Here is a 21,137-nt window from a genome sequence, read left to right as displayed (position 1 = left end):
TTCCCGGCGCGGGGTCTGGGCGCGGTGAGCCGGGAGGGGTCTCCGGTAGAGGCGGGGCCCCCGCCCCGCCCCTCCCCCCGCAGCCCCGGCCCCGCCCCCCGCGGCTCCGCCCCGGCCCCGGCCCCGCCTCCCCCCCCTCCCTCGGGCTCGGGCCGGCGGCGGCGGCGGCGGCTCCGCTCCGCACTGCCCGGCGCCGCCTCGCCATGGACGCGCGCGGGGGCGGCGGCGGCCCGGGAGAGCCCGGGCGCGACCCGCGCCGGGGCCGCCGCCGCCGCCGCCCGCGCCCCCCAGCAGCAGCAACGCCGCCGCCGCCGCCGCGCCCCCGGGCCCCGCGTGCCCCCAGCAGCCGCCCCGGGCCGAGGCGGCGCCCCCGGAGGCGACGGACGAGGGCGGCCCGCGGGCCCGGCTCCGCAGCCGCGACAGCTCGTGCGGCCGCCCGGGCACCCCGGGCGCGGCGAGCACCGCCAAGGGCAGCCCGAACGGCGAGTGCGGGCGCGGCGAGCCGCAGTGCAGCCCCGCGGGGCCTGAGGGCCCGGCGCGGGGGGCCAAGGTGTCGTTCTCGTGCCGCGGAGCGGCCGCAGGGCCCGCGCCCGGGCCGGGCGCGGGGCCGGGGCCGGCGGACGAGGCGGGCAGCGAGGAGGCGGGCCCCGCGGGGGAGCCGCGCGGCAGCCAGGCCAGCTTCATGCAGCGCCAGTTCGGCGCGCTCCTGCAGCCGGGCGTCAACAAGTTCTCGCTGCGGATGTTCGGCAGCCAGAAGGCCGTGGAGCGCGAGCAGGAGCGCGTCAAGTCGGCGGGGGCCTGGATCATCCATCCGTACAGCGACTTCAGGTACAGCCACCGGGAGGGGTCGGCCGGCGCGCAGGGGGCAACGCGAGCGGAAGCGCGCGGGGGCTGTCCTTGGCGCACCTCGGAGAGGGCGGGGCTGCGCGCCCCGTGGGTGACCTCAGGGCCCCTCGGTGACCTCGGGCGCGTCCGGGACCCGCCCCGTAATGGCCTGGGCGCGCGAGGCTCCGCCCTTGAAGAGGCACTGGGAAGCGCGCGCAGGCTCCCGCCGTGACCCCGGCGCGCCCCCTCCCACGCACCCTGACATCTCCCTCCCTGCGGGATGGGCGCGCGTCACGGGCCGCAGGACCAGGGTCTGAGCGCGGAGGGGCGGAGAGGACGAATAGAGGGGAACGTGGGCGCCGGGAAGGCGGCAGAGCGGAAGGAAGGAGGAAGGAAGGGCGCTCGGGAAGGACGTGTCCGAGAGAGGCTGGCGGAGAAGGGGTTAAGGGAACATGGCCCTTTCCCACCGTCTCCACCTGCGCCCCGCACCTCAGGGAGGCGCGTTCAGGGTTCCCGGGCTTGGGTACTGCGCGAGGACAGGGCGCTGAGCGTGCTGAGGTTCCCAAGCTGCCTTCTCTGAGCCGTAGCAGCCGGAACCACTGGGTGGCGTGCCCATGTGTCAGTGGGTGTGTAGACGTTGATACGGATTAGGGCGGTTGATGCGTGGAAAGGCTCCGAGCAAGGCCCAGCGCAGGGTCACGGCCGAGTATGTTTGTGGTTCTTGTTCCTGGGCGCGCGCCCTGTGGCCTGCAAGTGTGAACCGTGCGTATCACTGCAGGCTCCGTGTATGTGATCACGAGCATGTGACTGCAGGGGGCGTGGGCCCTTGGGCCATGGGCTGAGTGATCTGGGGGGCAGGCGGGTCCCTAGGGGTGTGTCTGAGTGGTAGGTGTGCTGGGGAGAGATGGGGTGCGTGTGCCTGGGGTGGGCGTACATTGGCGGGCAGTTGGTGCGAGCTGAGCCGTGTGGACAGTGTGTGTGCCTGTGAAGTTATGTACCGGTGAAGGAGGCGGTGAGTTGGGGTGCAGGGGCTCCACACAGGGCCCGCCCAGCCTGGCTCTCAGGGCGGGTGCAGTTTCAGCACCACGGACAGCGCTCCAGAAGGCCCTCCGCGCAGCTGGGTTTCCTCAAGCCCTGTGTTCCCCCAAGCCTGAGCCCCCCCCCCCGCACTTGCTCCGGGATCTCAGGAGCTCAGAAAGGGGGCTGTGGGATTCTCCCTTGTCCTGGCCCTTCCACAGCTCCAGTGCTCGATAGCTTGGGAAACTGTGGACCCAGGGACACACAAGTCAGAGACAGAGACTGGGATTCCATCTCCTTACCCTTCAGACCTTCCCTGGGAGGTAAAGACAGCCTTGACCAGTGGCTTGAGTTTCGTGGAGAGGCCAGGGATAAGGGGACCCGGGGGGTGTTCCAAATGGGGTGCATCTGGATGGTCCTGACCTGCACAAGGGCTCGCCATTCCCTTTTAGGTTGTCCGGGCGGGAGTGCTTGGGTCAGTGTCTCCACTTACGTTCCTGTGACCTGGCCAGCTCACTGGGAAACGACATCAGGGACGCAGTGGGCAGGGGGAGGTGGCTGCAGAACGTAGCCATTGCCCTGGGTCTTCTCTAGCACGTCTGCCTGCAGCAACTCCCCCTCCCCCCCAGCAATGGGGCAGTTTGCAGTCTGGGGTGAGGGCGTGCCAGGAGGAGCTGGACTTGCTGGTCCTTGTGCCATTTTGAGCAGAGTCACCTGTGAGAACCTGGGCAGGCCACATGGTCTGAGCAGAGCAGATCAACTGTACAATGGGGTTGAGAGAGGGAGTGGTGAGTGTATCCTGTCGTTGGGACGAGGGGCAACACTGTCAAATTGAAGGCTTAAGGTATTCCCAAGCTGGGATGTGGCCGGGCCTCCACAGCCCCCGTGTGCCCCTTCGAGCCCTTCTGCTTCGGTACCCCAAGCTCCCTGAGGTCCTCCTGGGCCGGGTGCTGCGGGAGCACCTTCCTCGTATTGATTCAGCCCTTGTGTCCGTGGTGGGCTGGACGCCGCTGTTCCTCACGACGGAGGGGAACACAGAGAGGAAAAGCCACCTGACCAACACCGCACAGCTAGTCGGGGTGAGCTGGTGGTTACGCCTAGGCGGGCTGGCCCCCGTGTCGGCGCTCTTGACTGCCAGGCGGCCCAGGCTCTGGCCACATCCCGTCGGCGCCGGGAAGAAGTGGGAAGAAAAGGGCGTTCTGGGGATTGTTTGAGGTATTGGGGCACCCGGGGGTGGGCCTGGATCAGCGCTCTGTTTCTATGTGTGAGTGAGTTTTTAGAAACTCTCACAGAGCGGGGGGGAGCGGCCTTTCTGGGCCTACTTCTCCACCCTTGCCCCCTTTTAAGTCTGACCCATCCCCTCTGGTGCCCGTATCCACACACCGTAGGGGATTGAAAAGGGAGAGAGGCACCCCCTCCGGCCCCCAGGTTCCCTGCGCCAGGCCGCGGCGTCTCCACCTCCTTGAGCTCCGGCTTTGGGGCTGGCTGGTGGAGCCCTTGGCGTGCAGACTGGCCCGGCACACACCTGGCACTGACGACGGGACAGTTAATGTCTGGTGAACGGGAACCACCTGGCTGTGCCTCGTTGTGCCCAGGCCACGTGGGGCTTCCAGCGGCCAGGGGCGTCTGCAGGGGCCTCGAGAAGGGGCAGCTCTTGACAAGTGGGAACGGGTGGAGAGTCTGCAGACAGCCCCTGTGCTGCCTATGGCTGCGCTTGAGTCCCCTCTGGGCCTCCCTGCCTTGGTTTCCCCAAATGTGAGAGGTGGTGGTGGGAGCAAAAGGGGGTGTCTGACTTTCTCTGCCACGCCGGCCCCTCTGCCCGCTTCCCTGGAGTGACCAGCCTTTGCACAGGCTGCCCCTTGCCCTCACGTGCCCTCCCCCCCCAGTTCTGACCCTTGGTCTCTCCGCTTGCCCCTCGCCTCCCCTGGGCCCTCTTTCCCTCCCCCTCACGTGTGTGCACCCTGCCATTCGTGTCAGAAGGGGCCTTTTCCACTCAGTGTGGCTTGCTTGTCTCTCGGCCCCTGCCATGGGCATGAGGGCCTGTCGGGGCCCCTGTCCCTTCCTGGGGTCTGGAGTGTTTGTGGGCTCGCAGAGGGGCATGCACGGGCCCTGAGCAGGGGCCGGGTGGACGGTGACTCTCACCCCTGGGCCGCTCTGGACCAGCCCAGCCCCTTCTGAGGCTGTCTCTTCACTCGGAAAACTGGGCCTGTGGGGAGCGTGGTGCCGGCACTGAGAAGGCCGCAGAGATGCTCCCCCTGCTTCTACGGGGGAAGCTTGTGGGAGACCAAGTTCAAGGGACACAGGGGACGGCTCCGCCGCAGAAGCCCTGCTGTTCCTTCTGGGCACCCTGCAGTCCGTGCCTGAGTCGGGACGGGTGTCAGAACCAGAGGGCGAGGGGGCGGAGCAGCCACGGGGCCTGTGTGGAGGGCCACAGCCACGGCCAGCACCTCACTGAGTGCCCAGGGCCTTGGCAGGGTCTCCGCCCCTCTCCTCCCCTCCAGAACAGTAAGAACAGAACCAAAGTTAAGCTGTTAATTCCTGTTCCCTTCACCTGGACCAGCACTGACCCAGAGGCCAAGAGTCCTCATTGACCCAGACAGAGTTTGGGTGAGTGGTTTTCAACCCGTTCCTAAGTCTGTAAGTGCCTCTGAGGTCTGATTTGAGTCTCTCCTGTTGCTGTTGATTTTCAGTTCAATATTCCCCGACTGCCTACCACTGGGAGGCCTGGTGTGAGGGGAAAGAGATGAGCTGGTCCGTTTCCTGCCCCTCAGTGGTGTTTAGACAAAGCCAAGACCAGTGGACGCTGACCTATGTCTGTGTCACATCCCCTGGGGTTCCCAGGGGGACTGGGATAGTGGAGGGGCTGGCTTGAAGAAACTGGTAGGACCGGAGGCCCCTGTCTCCCACCCCAGATGGACCGGGAGATCCGCCTCAGATTGGTGTGGAGTGCTTTCTGCAAATCCCTGCATTAACTCAGGGGGATAAACCCTGCATTATCTGGGGTGTAGTGGGGACGGGAGGGGGATGAGGCTTTCCCTGGCTCCAGACCCAGCACGGGGGCTCGTGGGGTGGGGTAAGGACAGGGGACAAATCCATTTCCCCAGGGGAGGGTTTGAGGCCCAGGGCCCACCTGGTGGGAGGAAGGAAGCTCCATGGTCCACAGGAAGAAAGGGGAGGGGTCAGCTGTGGCTGAGGTCCCCCTCCTCTCTCTAGGGGCTTCCTGGAATTTCTGTTCCCTGCTTTAAAAACTTAATGTCTTCAAGCTCTTGGCCTCACATCATGGGGCCTGAACAGGACCAAGGCTCTGCTTGGGGGGGGGGGCACGCCCTGCCTCATTTCTCCCATCAAGAAGCCTGCCCCAAATCCAGCCAGCACAGGCCACCCCATCTGCCTCCTGGACCCTGCCTTCTGCCCCCTTCCTGACCTTCCCACTGCCAGCACAGGCATCCCAAGATACACAGCTGTCTGTCTTTCCCTCTCACTTAAAGCCTCCCCAGCCTCCGCAGAGCCTGACCCCCGCTCTCACCCATCTCCTCTCACACCTGCTCCAGCACCAGGCCACCTGGCCGGCCGTGAGGGGGGACATCCCACTGCAGCCACAGGACCTTTGCACTTGCTGTTTCCTCCACCTGGGGCACAATGTCCCCTAAACTCTGCCAAACAGCTACTTCTCCATCATCGGCCCTAGTACCACACCATCTGAGAAGCCTCCCGCACCCACTCTGGCTGCAGAGTGACCCTCCAAAGCATCCTGTTCATTTATCTGTTTGTGTGGAAAGCCTGTCTCCCGCATTCTGGGCTGGGGCACCAGGGCAGAGCTGGACTGTGTGGTCGCCAAGGGTCCTCGCACCTGGCATACCCTCTGCCCCCACGGCCTGCCCTGTCTCGGACTCAAGGGGAATCTGGGCAGATTCCTTTCCTAATCCCTGACGCTCTGTAACTCCTCACCGGAAGGCTCAGCCCTCTAATCCTCCAACCCCTGCTCGCCCTTAATCACCGACCTCCAGCCCTAATCCCCTCAGATTTGCCGGATCTGTAATTCCTGGAGCTTGGATCCACCAGGGTGGGGAAGGGTGGGGAGGGGCTGTCTTTGCTTGCCAGCCCTCATCTGGGCTTGGTTCTGGTGGAGGCCACTTGTCAGCTGCAGGCAGGGGCCGTCATCTCTGGCCTGGAGAAGTCTGGACACCTGGCTTCTCTTGCTCAGCTCTCACCGTGCCTCGGTTTCTCCATCTGAGCTGAGAGAAAGGAAGGGCAACTGCTCCAGCAGGAACTGGGCCCGGGCGGTGGCAGTGCCGGGACCCCTGCTGAAGGCCCGTGCCCATGTGGGTGTGTGGGGGTGTGCCTGGGACGGGGCCCTGGGACCCTCTCCCAGCTGCAGGGCCCTGCACTCCCTGGGAGACCCTCCGTCGTCCCAGCGGCCTCTGTCTGGAGCCAAGTCTGTCTTTCTCAGTGAACGAGGCCGCTGCCCTCCCGGGGCTGCACTGGAGACACAACGGTGGGGATCTGGGTGTTCCCACAGAAGCGGGGACCCCACTGGGGCCTCACTGTTATTTGTCAGGAAAGACTTTAAAATATGGGATTGAATTATAGTCACTGAAGGCCCCAGGGAGCTGAAAGCTGACTGTGCACCACGCACCTGCTGGTCCCTGTGGTCCCTGCACCCAGTCATACTGGGATGGCAATGAGGAGGGGCTGCCAGGACGGGGCAGAGGAGGCACTGAGGATGAGTCCCAGGCCAGGAGTGTGGTCCTGCGTCGGGGGAGGGGCGTTCCTCTGTCCCCTGCCTGGATCCTTTGTCCCAGTCCTCAGGTGCCCCTCCGTAGGTGTGTGCGGGGGTGGGGGGTCCCTCTTCCTCCTCCTGCCCCCTTCCAGGGGGACTGGAGGGCTGGAGGGGACAAGGGTCAGGACTCTGGGTGGGTCACCCTAGTGATGGCCCAGGGGTTGGGCCTTTCTGCCCCAGAGCTGCCTCAGAGCCCCTCTCCAGCCCCCTGACTCTTCTCTGTCTCCTCGTAAACCCAGAGGACACCACCCAGCCTGGGAAGACAGGCTGCTCCAAGGGGCAGGGCCAGCGGTCACTCCCCAGGGACCAGGGCCTGTAGCCGGGGCTCCAGGCCTGCAGGAAGGCTAACCCTTACCCTAAACAGGAGGACAGAGGACAGGTCCTGGGAGTGGCAGGCTTGGGTCTCAGCTCTTTGCCTCCACTCCCTGGCTGGGTCACCTCTCTGGTCTGTGGGTGCAGACGTGTGATGCCCACCCCTACCCCCACCCCAAGAATAAAGGGGGGGCGCCTGGGGGGCTCCGTCGGTGAAGCGTCTGCCTTCCGCTCAGGTCATGATCCCGGGGTCCTGGGATCGTGTCTCGCATGGGGCTCCTTCCTGAGCGGGGAGCCTGCTTCTCCCTCTGCTGCTTCCCCTGCTTGTGCTGTTTCTCTCTCTGTCAAATAAATAAATTAAATCTTTAAAAAATGAAAAATAAAAATAAAACACAGAACCTCTTTTAAAAATAAAAGAATAAAGGGAGAGAATGTCTGTGAAGGAGGCCCTCACACTCCAGCCATATACATTGTTTCTAGGCCCCCTGGTGGTTTCTAGTCCCCCACACCCCATGGTTTCTAGGCCCTCTGGCCTTCTCAGTTACTTTTTCCTGCTTGCTTTGTCCCAGGGCATGTGCCCAGAAGTTGGGGAGGAGGGTGGGGCAGGTCTCAGTTCACAGAGGGTGTGGGGTGGGTTAGGGTCTCTACCGCCATGGAGATGCTGGGGGTTGAGAATGGGGAGCAGGCAGTTGGAGCTCCTTAACCCCAGATCCCACTCCGTGTCTCGATTCAAGCAAGGGAAGGCCTTGCGCTTTGAGCACTTATTGCATTCTGCCCTTCATACCCGCCCCCAGATGATGTCAGTCCATTTAGCTCCCTGGAGGTGTTCATTGGAACCCCGGGCTCTCCCGTGAGGTCACTGCCCTCCCATCACTGTCGGGGTCCTCACATCCACTCAGAGAAGGCTCCACCCACCAGGTGTGGGTGGGTCGGGCCCCAGGAGGACCCTCAAAGGCTGCCACTCCTGACTCCTCCCTGATGGAGAGCAGAGTGTGGGCCCCCGGGGTGGTGGGACTTGCCCAGGGTGGCACCTGCCAGCAGGCAGGAGAACCTGGTGTCAACCCAGGTCTGGTTGTTGCCACCAAGGTGTCAGACACTGGATGCCTTCCAGCTTTGGCTCTCGAAGACTGAGCTACTGTGAACATCTTGGTACAAATTGGTTTTTAATTTTTTTCTCTTCCTCTTGGACAGTTTCCTTGGGATCACTTCCCTGAAGTGGAATGCCTGGGTCACCCTGCAGGCGTGGTGTCAATAGCCCTCCCTTGCAGTGCTGTCCAGAAAGGAGCCTGCTTCCAGGGACTCCCAGGACAGGGAGCTCACTGTGGCCAAGCCAGGGCTGGATCTTAAGGCTTCTTACCTATTCGTGCTAATTTGGGCAACTCCCCCAGGCCCCCGGAAACCTCGGGCTGCTCTTCTATCCATCTGGGAGGAGCGGCCAGGGAGTGGAAGCTTGTGAGGGTCCTGGCCGTGTGTGATCGAGTCCTCTCTAAATGCATGTGGGGCCTCCAGCCATGACAGGGAGGGCACGGGGCCCACAGGAGAGCCCTGCACACACCTGCCTGTGGTGGGGCGGGGGCGGGGGCTTGAAGACCTGGTGAGAGCTAGCAGGGCTGACATGCTCTGGGGGTTGGGGTCGCTCCCTGCCGTGTTAAGTAAGGGCAAAATAAAATGAATGACTCTGTTCAAAATTTGAGACCCTCCTTTACCTGAATCTAGACAGGGTGAGTGGGCTTGGACCCCAGAGCTGGGGCATTTGCTTGTCACTGAGACCCCCCACCCCGTGGTCTCAGAGTTTTCCTTGTGTGCCTTTTTATAGTGTCGATATGTTAATCATTTAATCATTTAAAAATGTACAACTGATCGGCATTACATACAATCACAATGTCGTGCAACCATCACCCGCATCCGTGTCTGGAACACTCTCATCCTCCCAACCAAAAATTCTCCATCCCCCTGCCTTCTTCCCCCTCCCTGCCCCCGGCCCGGGCTCGGGGTCCGTCCCCGGGCAGCGCGTGTGGGCGCCGCGCTCCTGCTCGCGGCCGAGGGATGCTCCTGTGCGTGGGGGACCGTGTGTGTATCCGCGGACCCACAGAAGCTCCCGCCTTCGGCTGTTGTGAGCTGTGCACCTGTGAACGTGCTGTGCGTTCCGAGTTCTTGGAGTTCACACCTGGGGGTGGAATTGTTGGGTCAGACACTAATTCTGTTTACATTTTTAAAAGATTTTATGTATTTATTTGAGAGCAAGAGAGCGTGAGCCGCAGGAGGGACAGAGGGAGAAGCAGACTCGATCCCAGGACCTCGGGGTCATGACCCGAGCTGAAGGCAGACGCTTCACCGGCTGAGTCCCCCAGACGCCCCTCTGTTTACATTTTTGAGGAACCAACAGACAGTTTCTCCTCGGAGTAGTTTTGATTTGCGTTTTCTGCATGGCTGCCGTGCTGGGCATCTGTCCGACCCCCGCAGGTCCTCATGCTCTATTCAGAGCACCGTGCCGGCCGACAGATGCCCCTTGCAGAGACAGGCCTTTCTCTGAGAGCACTTCCCAGGTGGACTTATGAATTGACCCCAGGGACTCGCATCTGCCTTGGGGGTATTTGGGGGTGGGATCAACCAGTCTTCACGTTTTCAGGTGAAAATGTCCGTGAAATGCCGTCAGCTCCTTCTGCCGTCCCAGGCAGCCCTGCCGCCTGGGGCAGGGGGCTAGGGGGAGTGGTGGGCTTGGCCTCTTCCTTGCTGCCTCCGGCCCCCAAGGGTCCCCCCTTCTCTGCCCTCACGCAGGAGCCCAGCTGCTCCAGGCAGTGTTGGAGTACTGCTGATCCTGCCTGCCCCACCACCCCAGCCCCTGCCCCGCCACCCCCACTCCTGGCCACCCCGGCTCCCCCCTCCTCCTCACTTGTCTCCCTCTCCTTTCTCATCCAGAGTATTTTTTGGGACGCTAACCCTGTGTCTCACACATTGGGCCTTTTTGGTCATGGGAAACATGTAACCAATTGGGGGTCATCTCTTGGGCTCTGCCAGGTCTCTTGCTTCTTCCAGGAGGCAAGGTGGTTGCTGGGCCAGCAGGAGGGACCTGGGCTGGGGGAGCCCAGCGGGCAGTGGGGTGTTGTTTGGGGGTGGGAGGGCTTCCTGGAGGCAGGGTACACACTAGCTGTGACTCAAGGGCAAAGTGTTGGCTTTGCTGGAGGAGGCGGGGTCCTCCGGGCCGGTCCTTGCAGGCGCAGATTTGAGGTGGGGATGTCACGCCTGGCAGAGGGCTGGGCGTGCGCGAAGGCCTGGAGGCGTGACAGCCCGCGCCTCGTCCCCAGGTTCTATTGGGACTTCACCATGTTGCTGTTCATGGTGGGAAACCTCATCATCATACCTGTGGGCATCACCTTCTTCAAGGACGAGACCACGGCCCCGTGGATCGTGTTCAACGTGGTCTCGGACACGTTCTTCCTCATGGACCTGGTGCTGAACTTCCGCACGGGCATCGTGATTGAGGACAACACGGAGATCATCCTGGACCCCGAGAAGATCAAGAAGAAGTACCTGCGCACGTGGTTCGTGGTGGACTTCGTGTCCTCCATCCCCGTGGACTACATCTTCCTCATCGTGGAGAAGGGCATCGACTCCGAGGTCTACAAGACGGCGCGGGCGCTGCGTATCGTGCGCTTCACCAAGATCCTCAGCCTGCTGCGGCTGCTGCGCCTGTCGCGGCTCATCCGCTACATCCACCAGTGGGAGGAGGTGCGCGCGGCGCGGCGCGGGGCGGGGCGGAGGGCGACAGGTGCGGGCGGGTGCGCGCGGGGCGGGGCGGAGGGCGCCAGGGGCGGGCGGGTGCGCGCGGGGCGGGGCGGGGCGGAGGGCGCCAGGTGCGGGCGGATGCGCGCGGGGCGGGGCGGGGCGGAGGGCGCCAGGTGCCGGCGGGTGCGAGCGGCGCGGAGGGCGAGGGCCCAGGGGCAGAGCCACGCGGGGCGGGGGAGACAGGCGCGGAGTCATGCGGGGCGCGTCCCTTCACGCATTCACGCCCCTCGCTTCATTGTGCCCTGTAAGAGGAGGAACCGCGGCCCCCTCGGCTCAGAGGAGCGACATCACGCCCCTCTTCCCGAAGTCGAAGTCAGGACCGGACTCCTGCCGCCTGTGTCCTCCAGGGGCGGGGGGGGGGGCAGCCACATTGCCCCCCACCCCGTTTCCAGGGCTGCCACAAGGCTCCGAGGGCGGAGGCGGGTGGGGACAGGGCCTGGAGAAGAGGCGACGGGCCTGGCAGGGAGGAGCGGGCGGCCGACCGGGGCCACAAGCGCTCGTCTATGGTATTTTGCTAATCTCAAGGGCAGCGGGGGCGGCTGGGGCGCCCGCGGCCTCTGTCGCGGCGCGCGGGTCCCGCCCGGGCGCTCGCTCGTCCTGCCCCTGCACCTCCTGCCCCCGCAGCGGAGAAGCGGCGGCCGGGGACCCTCACGCCCTGGCCCGCCCCACAGATCTTCCACATGACCTACGACCTGGCGAGCGCGGTCATGCGCATCTGCAACCTCATTAGCATGATGCTGCTGCTGTGCCACTGGGACGGCTGCCTGCAGTTCCTGGTGCCCATGCTGCAGGACTTCCCGCGCAACTGCTGGGTCTCCATCAACGGCATGGTGGTGAGTCGGGGCCCGCGCGGCGGGGAGCGAGGCCGGGCTGCGCGGTCCCCGCGGTCCCCACTCAGCGCCCGTCGGTGGTGCTCTGGGACTTGCAGCCTTTCCCACCCCCCTTTTGCTGCACGGGTGTGACAACCTCAGCTCCCGCCACCCTGGCGTGAGGTCGTCTGCTTGCAGTGCTCTTCCTCTTCCGAGTGATGCCGTGGTTTATTTCCATACGTGTATTTAAAAGGCATTTACTTTACTTGGTCCGAACCCTGAGATGGGAAAGCAGGGCCGTAAGAATCAAAACCACGGAGGGAGGACCTGTTGCTGAGGAGTCGCTGCCTGTGGACAGGGCGAGTCTGGGGCGCCGGACTCAGGTCTAGACGATCACAGGTGTGGGGGACCGGGCCGGGCCCAGGGACTCCCTGGGGGCCGTGAGCCCCCTCCCACCGCCTGCCCCCGTGGCCTTGCAGAACCACTCGTGGAGCGAGCTGTACTCCTTCGCGCTCTTCAAGGCCATGAGCCACATGCTGTGCATCGGCTACGGGCGGCAGGCCCCCGAGAGCATGACGGACATCTGGCTCACCATGCTCAGCATGATTGTGGGCGCCACCTGCTACGCCATGTTCATCGGCCACGCCACGGCGCTCATCCAGTCCCTGGACTCCTCCCGGCGCCAGTACCAGGAGAAGGTCTGAGGGGAAGGCACGCTCTGGAGGTCTGGGGGCCCACTCCGCCGTCCCCCGGCTTCCTGTGCTGTGCTTAGGGCAGGGCTGGCGGGGACCGTGGGGGCTGAGGACCCTACAGAGGTCTGTGGCTGCGATTAGCAGGAGCTGGAAGGTCCCCAGGATGGGCAGGGAGGGAGGGAGGGAAGTCTGGATCCTGCAGGGGGACACGGTGGGGCAGGTCGAGGGGGACACAAGCTGAGGAGAGGGTGGGAGCCAGGGGGTCCAAACAGAGCAAAGCCAGTCCATGGGACATCAGAGATCAACACGGGGGCTGGGGAAGCTGGAGGGGGGCTGTCAAGGGGGCGGGGCTCCCCCCGGGGTCTCTGGGCCATATTTGGAGGGGCTAGGTCAGGGAAGGCACAGGGAAGAGTCTAAAAGTTCTGGGGTCGCTTGAGGACATGCTCAGTGACTGGGCCCACAGAGGAGCCCTCTTGGGGAGGAAGGTGGTCTGGCCCCTCAGACCTGGCCTCTGGGTGGGGGCAGCCTGCACAGGGCCAGTCCTAAGGCTGGGGGGCTGGGAAGGGCGGAGGGGGCCATGGCCCCAGGTGCCGGCCCTCCTGGATGCCACCCCATCTGGCCTGCATTACTACCTAGTGGCCGGTCCTGGCTGGGCAGCTGCGAATGCCCCCCCCCTGCCGCCGCTGCACCCAGCAGTGCCAGCTGGGTCAGCCGGGTCAGCTGGGCCTGGTGCCAGGCACCCCGGCTGTCCGGAAGCCACGGGCCTCACACCCAGACATGAGCTGGTGCTGCCACCCGCCCGGCATCACGGGTTCCGCTGAGCTCAGGGCAGCTGTGTCCAGGCGGAGCCAGGGCGGAAACAAGGCTGGGGCACCCCTGGGACCACCGTCCTGGGGACAGCAGGGCCTGGCACCCCCGCCTGGTGCCCACACCCCCGCCCTGCTCAGGAGGGGCTGAGCTGGTAGTTTCTGGAAAGATCTTTGGGAGGGGAGCCAGGGCCACCAACAGAGTTGGGAGCCTCTGGGATGGGGCCAAGGATCTTGGGGGACTGGGGAGTCTAGTCCAGCCTAAAGTCAAGCCGTCCACCCCTTTCTCAGGGGTAGGGCTGCCGGGTGAAATTTAGGACCCGGGGAATAATAACTCTTGTCAGGACAAGCCCGTCCCAGACCCTGCACAGGGCACCCATCACTGCTTTCGCTGTTTGTTTGACATTCAGATTTAACGGGGCCCCTGTGTTTGTGGCCGTTGTCACAGTGGGCAGCGCTGCCTGGGCCGAAGCGGGGTGCCTGGCGGCGGGGGTCCCCCGCTGATCGGGCCCGCCCCGTTGTGCAGTACAAGCAGGTGGAGCAGTACATGTCCTTCCACAAGCTGCCCGCCGACTTCCGGCAGAAGATCCACGAGTACTACGAGCACCGCTACCAGGGCAAGATGTTCGACGAGGACAGCATCCTGGGCGAGCTCAGCGGGCCGCTGCGGGAGGTGAGGCCGCCCTCCCGGGGCTCCCGTGCCGGGGGTGAGGGGTCGCCCCGACACGGCCACACGCTCTCGCCCCCCGCAATGCCCCACGGGTCCCCCCGACAGCCTCTGCTGACTGCATCTACCCCGTCTGGGGCCCCTTGCTGGACAGAGGGGGACACAGAGGACAGGCAGACTGGAGCGGGCCGGCCTGGGGTGCTGGTCGGCCTCGACTGAGCGCTGGGACCCTGCTGAGCACCAGCCTGAGGCGTGAGCGCTGCCCCTCACGGCCTGTGTGGCCTCAGGCGATCAGTTCCCACCAGCAGGGTGGCTTAAAACAGCAGAGACTGATTCTGTCACGTTCTGGAGCCTATAAATCCCCGACCCAGGTGTCCTGGGGCCACCCTCCCCCAGAGGCTCTAGGACAGGGTCCTTCCTGCCTCTCCCAGCTCCTGGTGTACCTTGGCATGTGCCCCCCCCCCATCGCTGCTTCTGCCATTACGTGGCCTCTTCCCCTCTGTGTCTTTGTTCCTCTCGTAAGGACACCTGTCACTGGATACAGGGCCACCCTACTCCAGTACAACCTCGTGTTAACTAATTACACCTGCAAGACCCTATTTCCAAGTAAGGTCCTGTTCACAGGTACCAGGGCTCAGGACTCGAACACATGTTTTGGGGGGACACGACTGAGCCCACAGCCCTCACCAGACAGTCGTTGGGTGGCTACTGTGAGTCCTGCGCTGTGCCGTCAGGGAGGTGGGGCCGAGGGACCATTACAGCACCCGCGATGATGCAGGAGCAGCTCTGGGAAGGATGCGGGAGGTGGGGAGGTGACGTCTGAGTGAGGCCAGGCGAGCCTGCGGGCGTCCCAGGGGGCGGGCACAGCCAGGGCAAAGGCCCTGAGGAGGGAAAGATGACGCGCGTCCTGAGGGTGAGGATGAGGAGGGCCAGTGGGATGGGGCCTGGGCGCTGGCAGCAGGGTCGTGGGGGACTGGGATTTCTTCTGAGGGTGGGTACCGTTGCCTCCCAGGAGGCAGGCACTGTGCTTAACCTCCCTGAATATGTTTAATTGTACCGGATGCTTCATGCATTCATTCGTTCATAGAGACACCCCAAAGACCATCAAATCCATACAATCCGGTAGTTCGTGGGGTTTTTAAAACTATTTATTAATTTTAAGTCATCTCTACACCCAGTGTGGGGCTCGAACTCACGACCCTGAGATCAAGAGTCCCACACTCCACAGGCTGAGCCGGCCGGGCGCCCCGCGGTCCAGTAGCTTATAGCATAGCCATTACCACCGTCTAAATGCACAGAACCCTCGGCCCTCGGAAGGACACTGGTGGCTGCTAGCCACGTCCACTCCCCCAGCCCCTCACAAGCCACATTTGGTAATTATTTAAGCGTTTATGCAATTCCGAGGTCGAATTTACGGAGGCTGAACGGCAGTTTCAGTGTGTTGGAGGGCTCGTCCCACCTTCTGCTCTTCTTTTTCACTAGCAGGCTTTCCTGCTACTTTTGCTCATTTGTTCTAACTGACCTCGCCTGGTTTCAGCAATTCCAAAGCCAGCGTGATGGTATTTCCGTTGGGGTCCTGGGACACGTGTAGATGAATGGGGAGAAAGGACGTCTCTCGTCTTTATGGTGGTGAGGAGTTCTGCCTAACCATGGAGCGTGTCCCGGCGTCCCACTGTGCCTTTCGGGGTGTCTCCACGCTCTCCTCAGACCGGTCCTGCCGTGCTGCCTTACTCAGCTCTCCGCTGGTGTAAACAGGGTCTTCTCATCTACTGGGGCCTCTTCCGAGTGGTTTGTTTGTATACGAAAGGGCTGTTGATTTTCAACGTTCAGCTCCCCCTTTGATCGAAATGTATCTTACTGAAGAGTGCACACTCGATGGGTGAGCGTGAGGCCCTCACATAACCAACGCTCAGGTTGGATGTGAAACGTTTCCGCCCTCACCCTGATCTCTGCCACAACTGAGTCCTTTACCGTTCTTGGGCTTCTGTGCTGATTTTCTGTTTTATCGCTTGCTATTTTGACAGACCTCTCTGACTGTTGTAGTTTCCCATGGATTCTTTTGGGTTTCCCAGGTCATCATATTAAAAAAGATAGTAAAGAGATTTAGCATCACTTTTCCCTTCCCAGTTCTTATGTCTGATGGCTTTTTCCTGCCTAATTGCAGTGGCCAGCATTGCTAACAGAGTTAACTGGCAAGAAATCAGCGCACCTCTTTTCTTGCTCCTGTCTTTGGCGGTAAAAGCTCCAGGGGTCTGCCCAGTGAGCTGCCGGCTTTCGGGCTACAGTGTTAAACTTCTTTGGTAGATGAGGAAACTGAGGGTCTGAGGGAGGAGACAGCCCCAAAGGAAGGGCGAGATGGAAACAAGGACTTGTGCCCTGTGTCACCCCTGCTTTCCGCCCCTACAGGAAATTGTCAACTTTAACTGCCGGAAGCTGGTGGCCTCGATGCCACTGTTTGCCAATGCTGACCCCAACTTTGTCACGGCCATGCTGACCAAACTCAAATTCGAGGTCTTCCAGCCAGGTGACTACATCATTCGCGAGGGCACCATCGGCAAGAAGATGTATTTCATCCAGCATGGTGTGGTCAGCGTGCTCACCAAGGGCAACAAGGAGATGAAGCTGTCCGATGGCTCCTATTTCGGGGGTGAGTGTCTGTGGGGGCCAGGGGCTGGGGACAGAGCCGGACCCTTCCCGGGGGTGGAGGGCAAGGCAGGGAGCCTGCAGGAATGCCGGCATGGGTGTCGGGAAGGGCCGCACTAGCAGAGGTGAGGAGGCTAGACTGTGATCATAGCAAGTGGGAGGGCCCCGGGGTCGGATGGGGGCAAGGAGGTGCGGCCCCGCGGCTGAGGGCCTGATAGGGTTGCCGCCCTTGGCCACATGCAGAGATCTGCCTGCTGACGCGGGGCCGGCGCACGGCGAGCGTGCGTGCCGACACCTACTGCCGCCTCTACTCCCTGAGTGTGGACAACTTCAATGAGGTGCTGGAGGAGTACCCCATGATGCGGCGGGCCTTCGAGACTGTCGCCATCGACCGCCTGGACCGCATTGGTGAGTAGGCTGGTCTCCGGGGGGCATCAGCCCGAGGTGAGGCGGCGTGGCCCGGCTGACCCTCCAGGGCCCTTCCAGTCCCAGACTGGATTCTCTCACCTGCTTTGTCCCGTGGCCAAACGTGGCCCTGGTTTCCCGGGGAAGAGGAAGTGTGGAGTGTTTGCAGTTGCAGAACTTCTGCTCACCCGGCAAATGTTTGTTGAGCCCCTACAGTGTGCCAGGAGGTGTGGATGGTGGACCAAGAGGCCACCCTCGGGCTTACGTCACAGAGGACGGGGTGTGGGGGTGGCGGGGCTTCCTCGTGATGTTGAGTGGAGGCCAAGATGAGTAGCTGTTGCCAGGTAGAAAGGGACGAGGCATGTTCCAGGAGTGGACACAGCACGTGCAAGGCCCAGGGTCTGAGAGCTGGAGAAGCTGGGAGGAGGTGGGGGAGGCATGGAGGGACCGGGCGCACGGGTCCTACTAGGCTGTGGATGCGGGAGTTTGGACTGTAAATCGGGAGCAGTAGGGAGCCATGGATGGTTCTAGGCAGGGAAGGACCTGATAGGATTTGCACGGTACAAGGGCGGGTAGTATACAGGAGGGAGACAGGGGCCTGGCCTTGAGCAGGGTGGCCTCGGGTGTCGGGAGAGGCCGAGGGTAATCTCAGCAATGGTTGGGAGGTGGAGCCCTCGGGACTTGCTGATGACTAGATGTATGAGTCAGGCAGATGGTGGCCCTTGGTGCGGTTGTGGGAATAGAGACACCTGGAAAAGAAGAACTGGGGGAGTGCAGAGGTGGTAGAGGAAAGACTTCCCAGTATCCAGGAAGCATTCCATTCATGTTTATGTGCAACGGGCACTCAGCAGTTCGCTCTATACAGTAGGTGCTCAATGTATTTGCGAGTGGCAGGTGCTTAGATACATCGGCCGCGTACAGGAGGCTCTCGGCACGCGCTTGCTGTGCGTGTCGCGGGCACTCGGCCCTCTGGCTGCGCACTGGCGCATGCTCTCGGTGTGTGCTCGGTGCCCACTGAGGTACTTGGTACACGCACGACTGCACACGGGGTACACTGCGCGCTCGTCATGGGCACTTCCTGTGCTTGCTGTATACTGTGGCAGCACAGTACATGTCTCCTACATACAAGAAGTGTTCCATGCATACTGGCCGTATACAGTAGGTGTCTCATGCCTGCTTCACATATGCAGTAGGTGCTCTATGCTTACTACACACAAGTACTGGATTAATGCTTGCTGTATACAGCAGGTACTCGATGCCTGCTTGCTGTATATATATGGCAGCAGGTCATGCATGCTTACTACATACAGTAGGTGCTCAGTTTTGCTTGGTAGCAGACGGTTGGTATCTGTTAGCTGTAGGCAGAAGGGGCTCCATGCACGCTCGCTGTATACAGGGAGTGCTTACGTGGAGCAGCAGTTTCTTGAGCTATGTGTGCTAGCATACAGAAGTGCCCAACACCTGCTCACTCTCCACGGGCACAGTCTCCACGTGCTTGCTGTATACAGCAGGTGCTCCGCGCATGTTTATTATCTACGACGGGTGTGTGTCTGGTGCCAGCAGGTACTTGGTACTACGGCCTGCGGCATGCCAGAGGTACTCTGTGCACACCGGCCTACGGAGAAGGTGCTGATGCCCTCTTGCTGTATCCAGCAGGCACTCAGTACACGCAGTGGTATGTGCACTGGATGTATAGAGTGGATGCCCAGCACCTGCTGGATGTGTGCAGGAGGCGCTCCACCTATGCTTGCAGTATATAAAAATGTTCCTGCTGTATACAGCCGGCGCTTGATAACATGCGCTGTACACGGCACACTCCTCGCTGCCGGCTGCACGTAGGGGGAGCTCCCACGCACGCACGCTGTGCACTCCGGGCGCCGCTGCACTCGCCGCACGCAGCCAACCGCACGTGGCCTGCCAGGTACGCCCCTGGCGCGCAGCCGGCGCTGACGCCCCTGCCCCGCCCCCCAGGCAAGAAGAACTCGATCCTGCTGCACAAAGTGCAGCACGACCTCAACTCGGGCGTGTTCAACAACCAGGAGAACGCCATCATCCAGGAGATCGTCAAGTACGACCGCGAGATGGTGCAGCAGGCGGAGCTGGGCCAGCGCGTGGGCCTCTTCCCCCCGCCGCCGCCGCCGCAGGTCACCTCGGCCATCGCCACGCTGCAGCAAGCCGTGGCCATGAGCTTCTGCCCGCAGGTGGCGCGCCCGCTCGTGGGGCCGCTGGCGCTCGGCTCGCCGCGCCTCGTGCGCCGCCCGCCCCCGGGGCCCGCGCCCGCGCCCTCCACCGCCGCCTCTCCGGGCGTCGCCCTCGCCGCCGCTTCCGCCGCCCGGCCAGCCCCCCGGGCGCCGCGGACCGCCTACTCGGCAGCGCCCGGCTCCCCGCCGCCCGGCGACCCGCGCTGCCCCGCGCGCCGTTTTGAGAGCCGCGCCCGCCTCGCTGCACAGCGTCACAGCCCTCGCTGCCCCACGGCGCGCTCGGTCGGCCCGGCCGCGACCTCGCCGCGCCCGGCCAGACAGCTCCACGCCATGCTAGGCCCGCGCCTCCGCCGCGAGGCCCAGCCGGACCCAGGGATCTCAGCTCTCGCCCGAGCGCGCCGCGGTGGCTCTCGACCCGCTCTGGACTCCAGCGCGCGCGCCCGTCGTCAACTTGGCGACCTTCGCCACGCCAGCCAGCCGCGGGCCGGGCGGGCGGGGCCAGTATCATCCACACCAAGGCCATGCCATTGCATTGCCCGACCGTGGGCAACGCCCGCCAGAAGCCATAGAGGAGTCCTAGGTAGTTGTAGTCGGACGGGCGGGCCGGGGCGGCGGGGCAGCCTCTCAAGCTCACCGTGCCCCCAGTCGCCCTGGCCCCACCACACGCCCCGCCCCCACCCCGGCGAGCGCTCGCCCAGCGCGCCTCTGAGCGATGGAGAGCCCTTCACCTCGGTTGCCTGGCAGTCTCCCTGTGAAACGGGGACGGGGATGGCCCCGTGGCCGAAAGGAGATGGCTGTGGAGTCCTGCCCGCCCCCACCCTCGTAGGTGGCCCGTCCGATGAGGATTCTGTTTTTTAAGTGCAATACTTGGCCCGCCGGCTTCCTGCTGCCCCCATCGCGCTCACGCAATAACCGGTCTGGCCCCCGTCCACGCGCGTCCCGTGGTGACCTCCCCGGAGCGGGCACACCCAGCCCCCTCCAGCGCCCGGCGCCCAGGGGCTAGCAGTCCCGGCTGCGCCAGGGCGCGGGGGTGAGGCCGGGCCGCCGTCGTGATGAATGTACTGAAGAGCCGAGGCAGCAGCGCCCCCACCGCGCTCCACGCCCCTAACCCCCACACCCCCATTCCGCGCAATAAACGACAGCATTGGCGTCCAGCCTGCCAGCCTCTGATTGCTCGGCGCCAGGTCCCAGGAGGTCAGGCGCCCCGAGACCGGCGGAAGACACTGGCTCCCGTGGGTGACAACGCGGCTTTATTTTACACTATGGTACAGGACGGGCTGCCCGCGCGGCGCCTGGCTGGGGACGGTGGCTGGGGACCACCGCTGGGGACCGCAGCCTCAGCTGAAGAAGTAAGTGGAGTGCTTCACCTGCTCCAGGTCGAAGGCCCCTGCAGAGCAGAGCAGACGCTGTGGGGCGGCCCGCCGCAGGACCCCACGCCCAGCGAGCACGCAGGAGGCCCCCGCTCCCACCTGTCTTGGGCACGGACTTCAGCGTGTCCTGCAGCTTGCCAAACCACACGTTCTTGGAGTGCCTGGGGGACCTGAAGACGAGGGTAGGGTGAGGGTGAGGCCAAGCTGGCAGGGAGGTGTGGGCCCGGCCGCACGGGGTTGGGGTACTTCACCTGGCGCCCGAACAGAATCGCTTCACCAGAAACCTGGACAGGTTGTGCAGGATGGGCTGGCTGTGCAGACGGACAAACTGCTCCCGGCACACCTGGGGGCGGGGGAGGGGGAGCGAGGGGCTGGGGCGAGCGGGACTGGGCCGCCGAGGGCAGGCAGGGTCACCACTCCCCTGCCCAACCCTGAGCTGATGGCCGGACCGAGGCTGACAAGTGCCACAAGGCAAGGGCCACGGGATCAAGGGTGCCTGCTGCCATCTGGGGGTGGGTACAGGGTGGGCAGCACCTGGTTCATGACCTCCACGTCAGCCGCGTGGGTCCAGAAGCAGTCGTGCACGGAGACAAAGGTCAGGCCTTTCCTGCCACAGGATAAGGGTCTCCTGTGAGGAGGGGGCTGCCCTTCGTGGTCCCTTCCCCCTTCCTGCTCCTTCCCTCCTCACCTCAAGCCCCCCACCACTCGGCTAGCATGCTCACACCCCCCACCTGTGTGCGTCCCAGCCGCTGCGTGTCATGCTCGGCACATGGGTGGACAGTTCTCTTAGGAAGGAAACTCTTCGCCCCCCGTCATTCCCCCCC

The 21,137-nt window shown here is 63.4% G+C and overlaps 2 protein-coding genes across 4 annotated transcripts in view; one reads left to right on the top strand and one right to left on the bottom strand.

Annotated features, from left to right (window-relative positions):
* Nucleotides 1-301: 301 nt before the first annotated feature.
* On the top strand, nucleotides 302-19,512 carry HCN2 (hyperpolarization activated cyclic nucleotide gated potassium and sodium channel 2; the record flags this gene model as incomplete). Its single annotated transcript, XM_040628314.1, is given in 9 exon segments — nucleotides 302-828; nucleotides 10,240-10,663; nucleotides 11,392-11,553; nucleotides 12,009-12,227; nucleotides 13,554-13,700; nucleotides 16,101-16,341; nucleotides 16,581-16,745; nucleotides 18,714-19,180; nucleotides 19,183-19,512. Coding segments are annotated over 9 exon segments (2,682 nt in total), but the record flags the coding sequence as incomplete, so codon positions are not given.
* Nucleotides 19,513-20,176: 664 nt separating this feature from the next.
* The window catches only part of POLRMT (RNA polymerase mitochondrial), a 16,666-nt gene continuing 15,705 nt past the window's right edge, over nucleotides 20,177-21,137 (bottom strand). For 2 of the 3 annotated variants that reach the window (XM_040629811.1, XM_040629812.1), the window contains 3 exons: nucleotides 20,565-20,656; nucleotides 20,413-20,483; nucleotides 20,177-20,330 (listed from right to left, as the gene is read on the bottom strand). In XM_040629811.1, the coding sequence (XP_040485745.1) occupies nucleotides 20,281-20,330; nucleotides 20,413-20,483; nucleotides 20,565-20,656 (213 nt within the window). In that variant the 3' untranslated portion in view covers nucleotides 20,177-20,280. The other variant, XR_005834695.1, reaches the window with a different exon arrangement.

The sequence above is a fragment of the Ursus maritimus genome, unplaced genomic scaffold, assembly GCF_017311325.1.
Source record: "Ursus maritimus isolate PB19 unplaced genomic scaffold, ASM1731132v1 scaffold_14, whole genome shotgun sequence".
Classification (NCBI taxonomy): Eukaryota; Metazoa; Chordata; class Mammalia; order Carnivora; family Ursidae; genus Ursus; species Ursus maritimus.
This window is presented reverse-complemented; position numbering and strand designations above follow the sequence as displayed.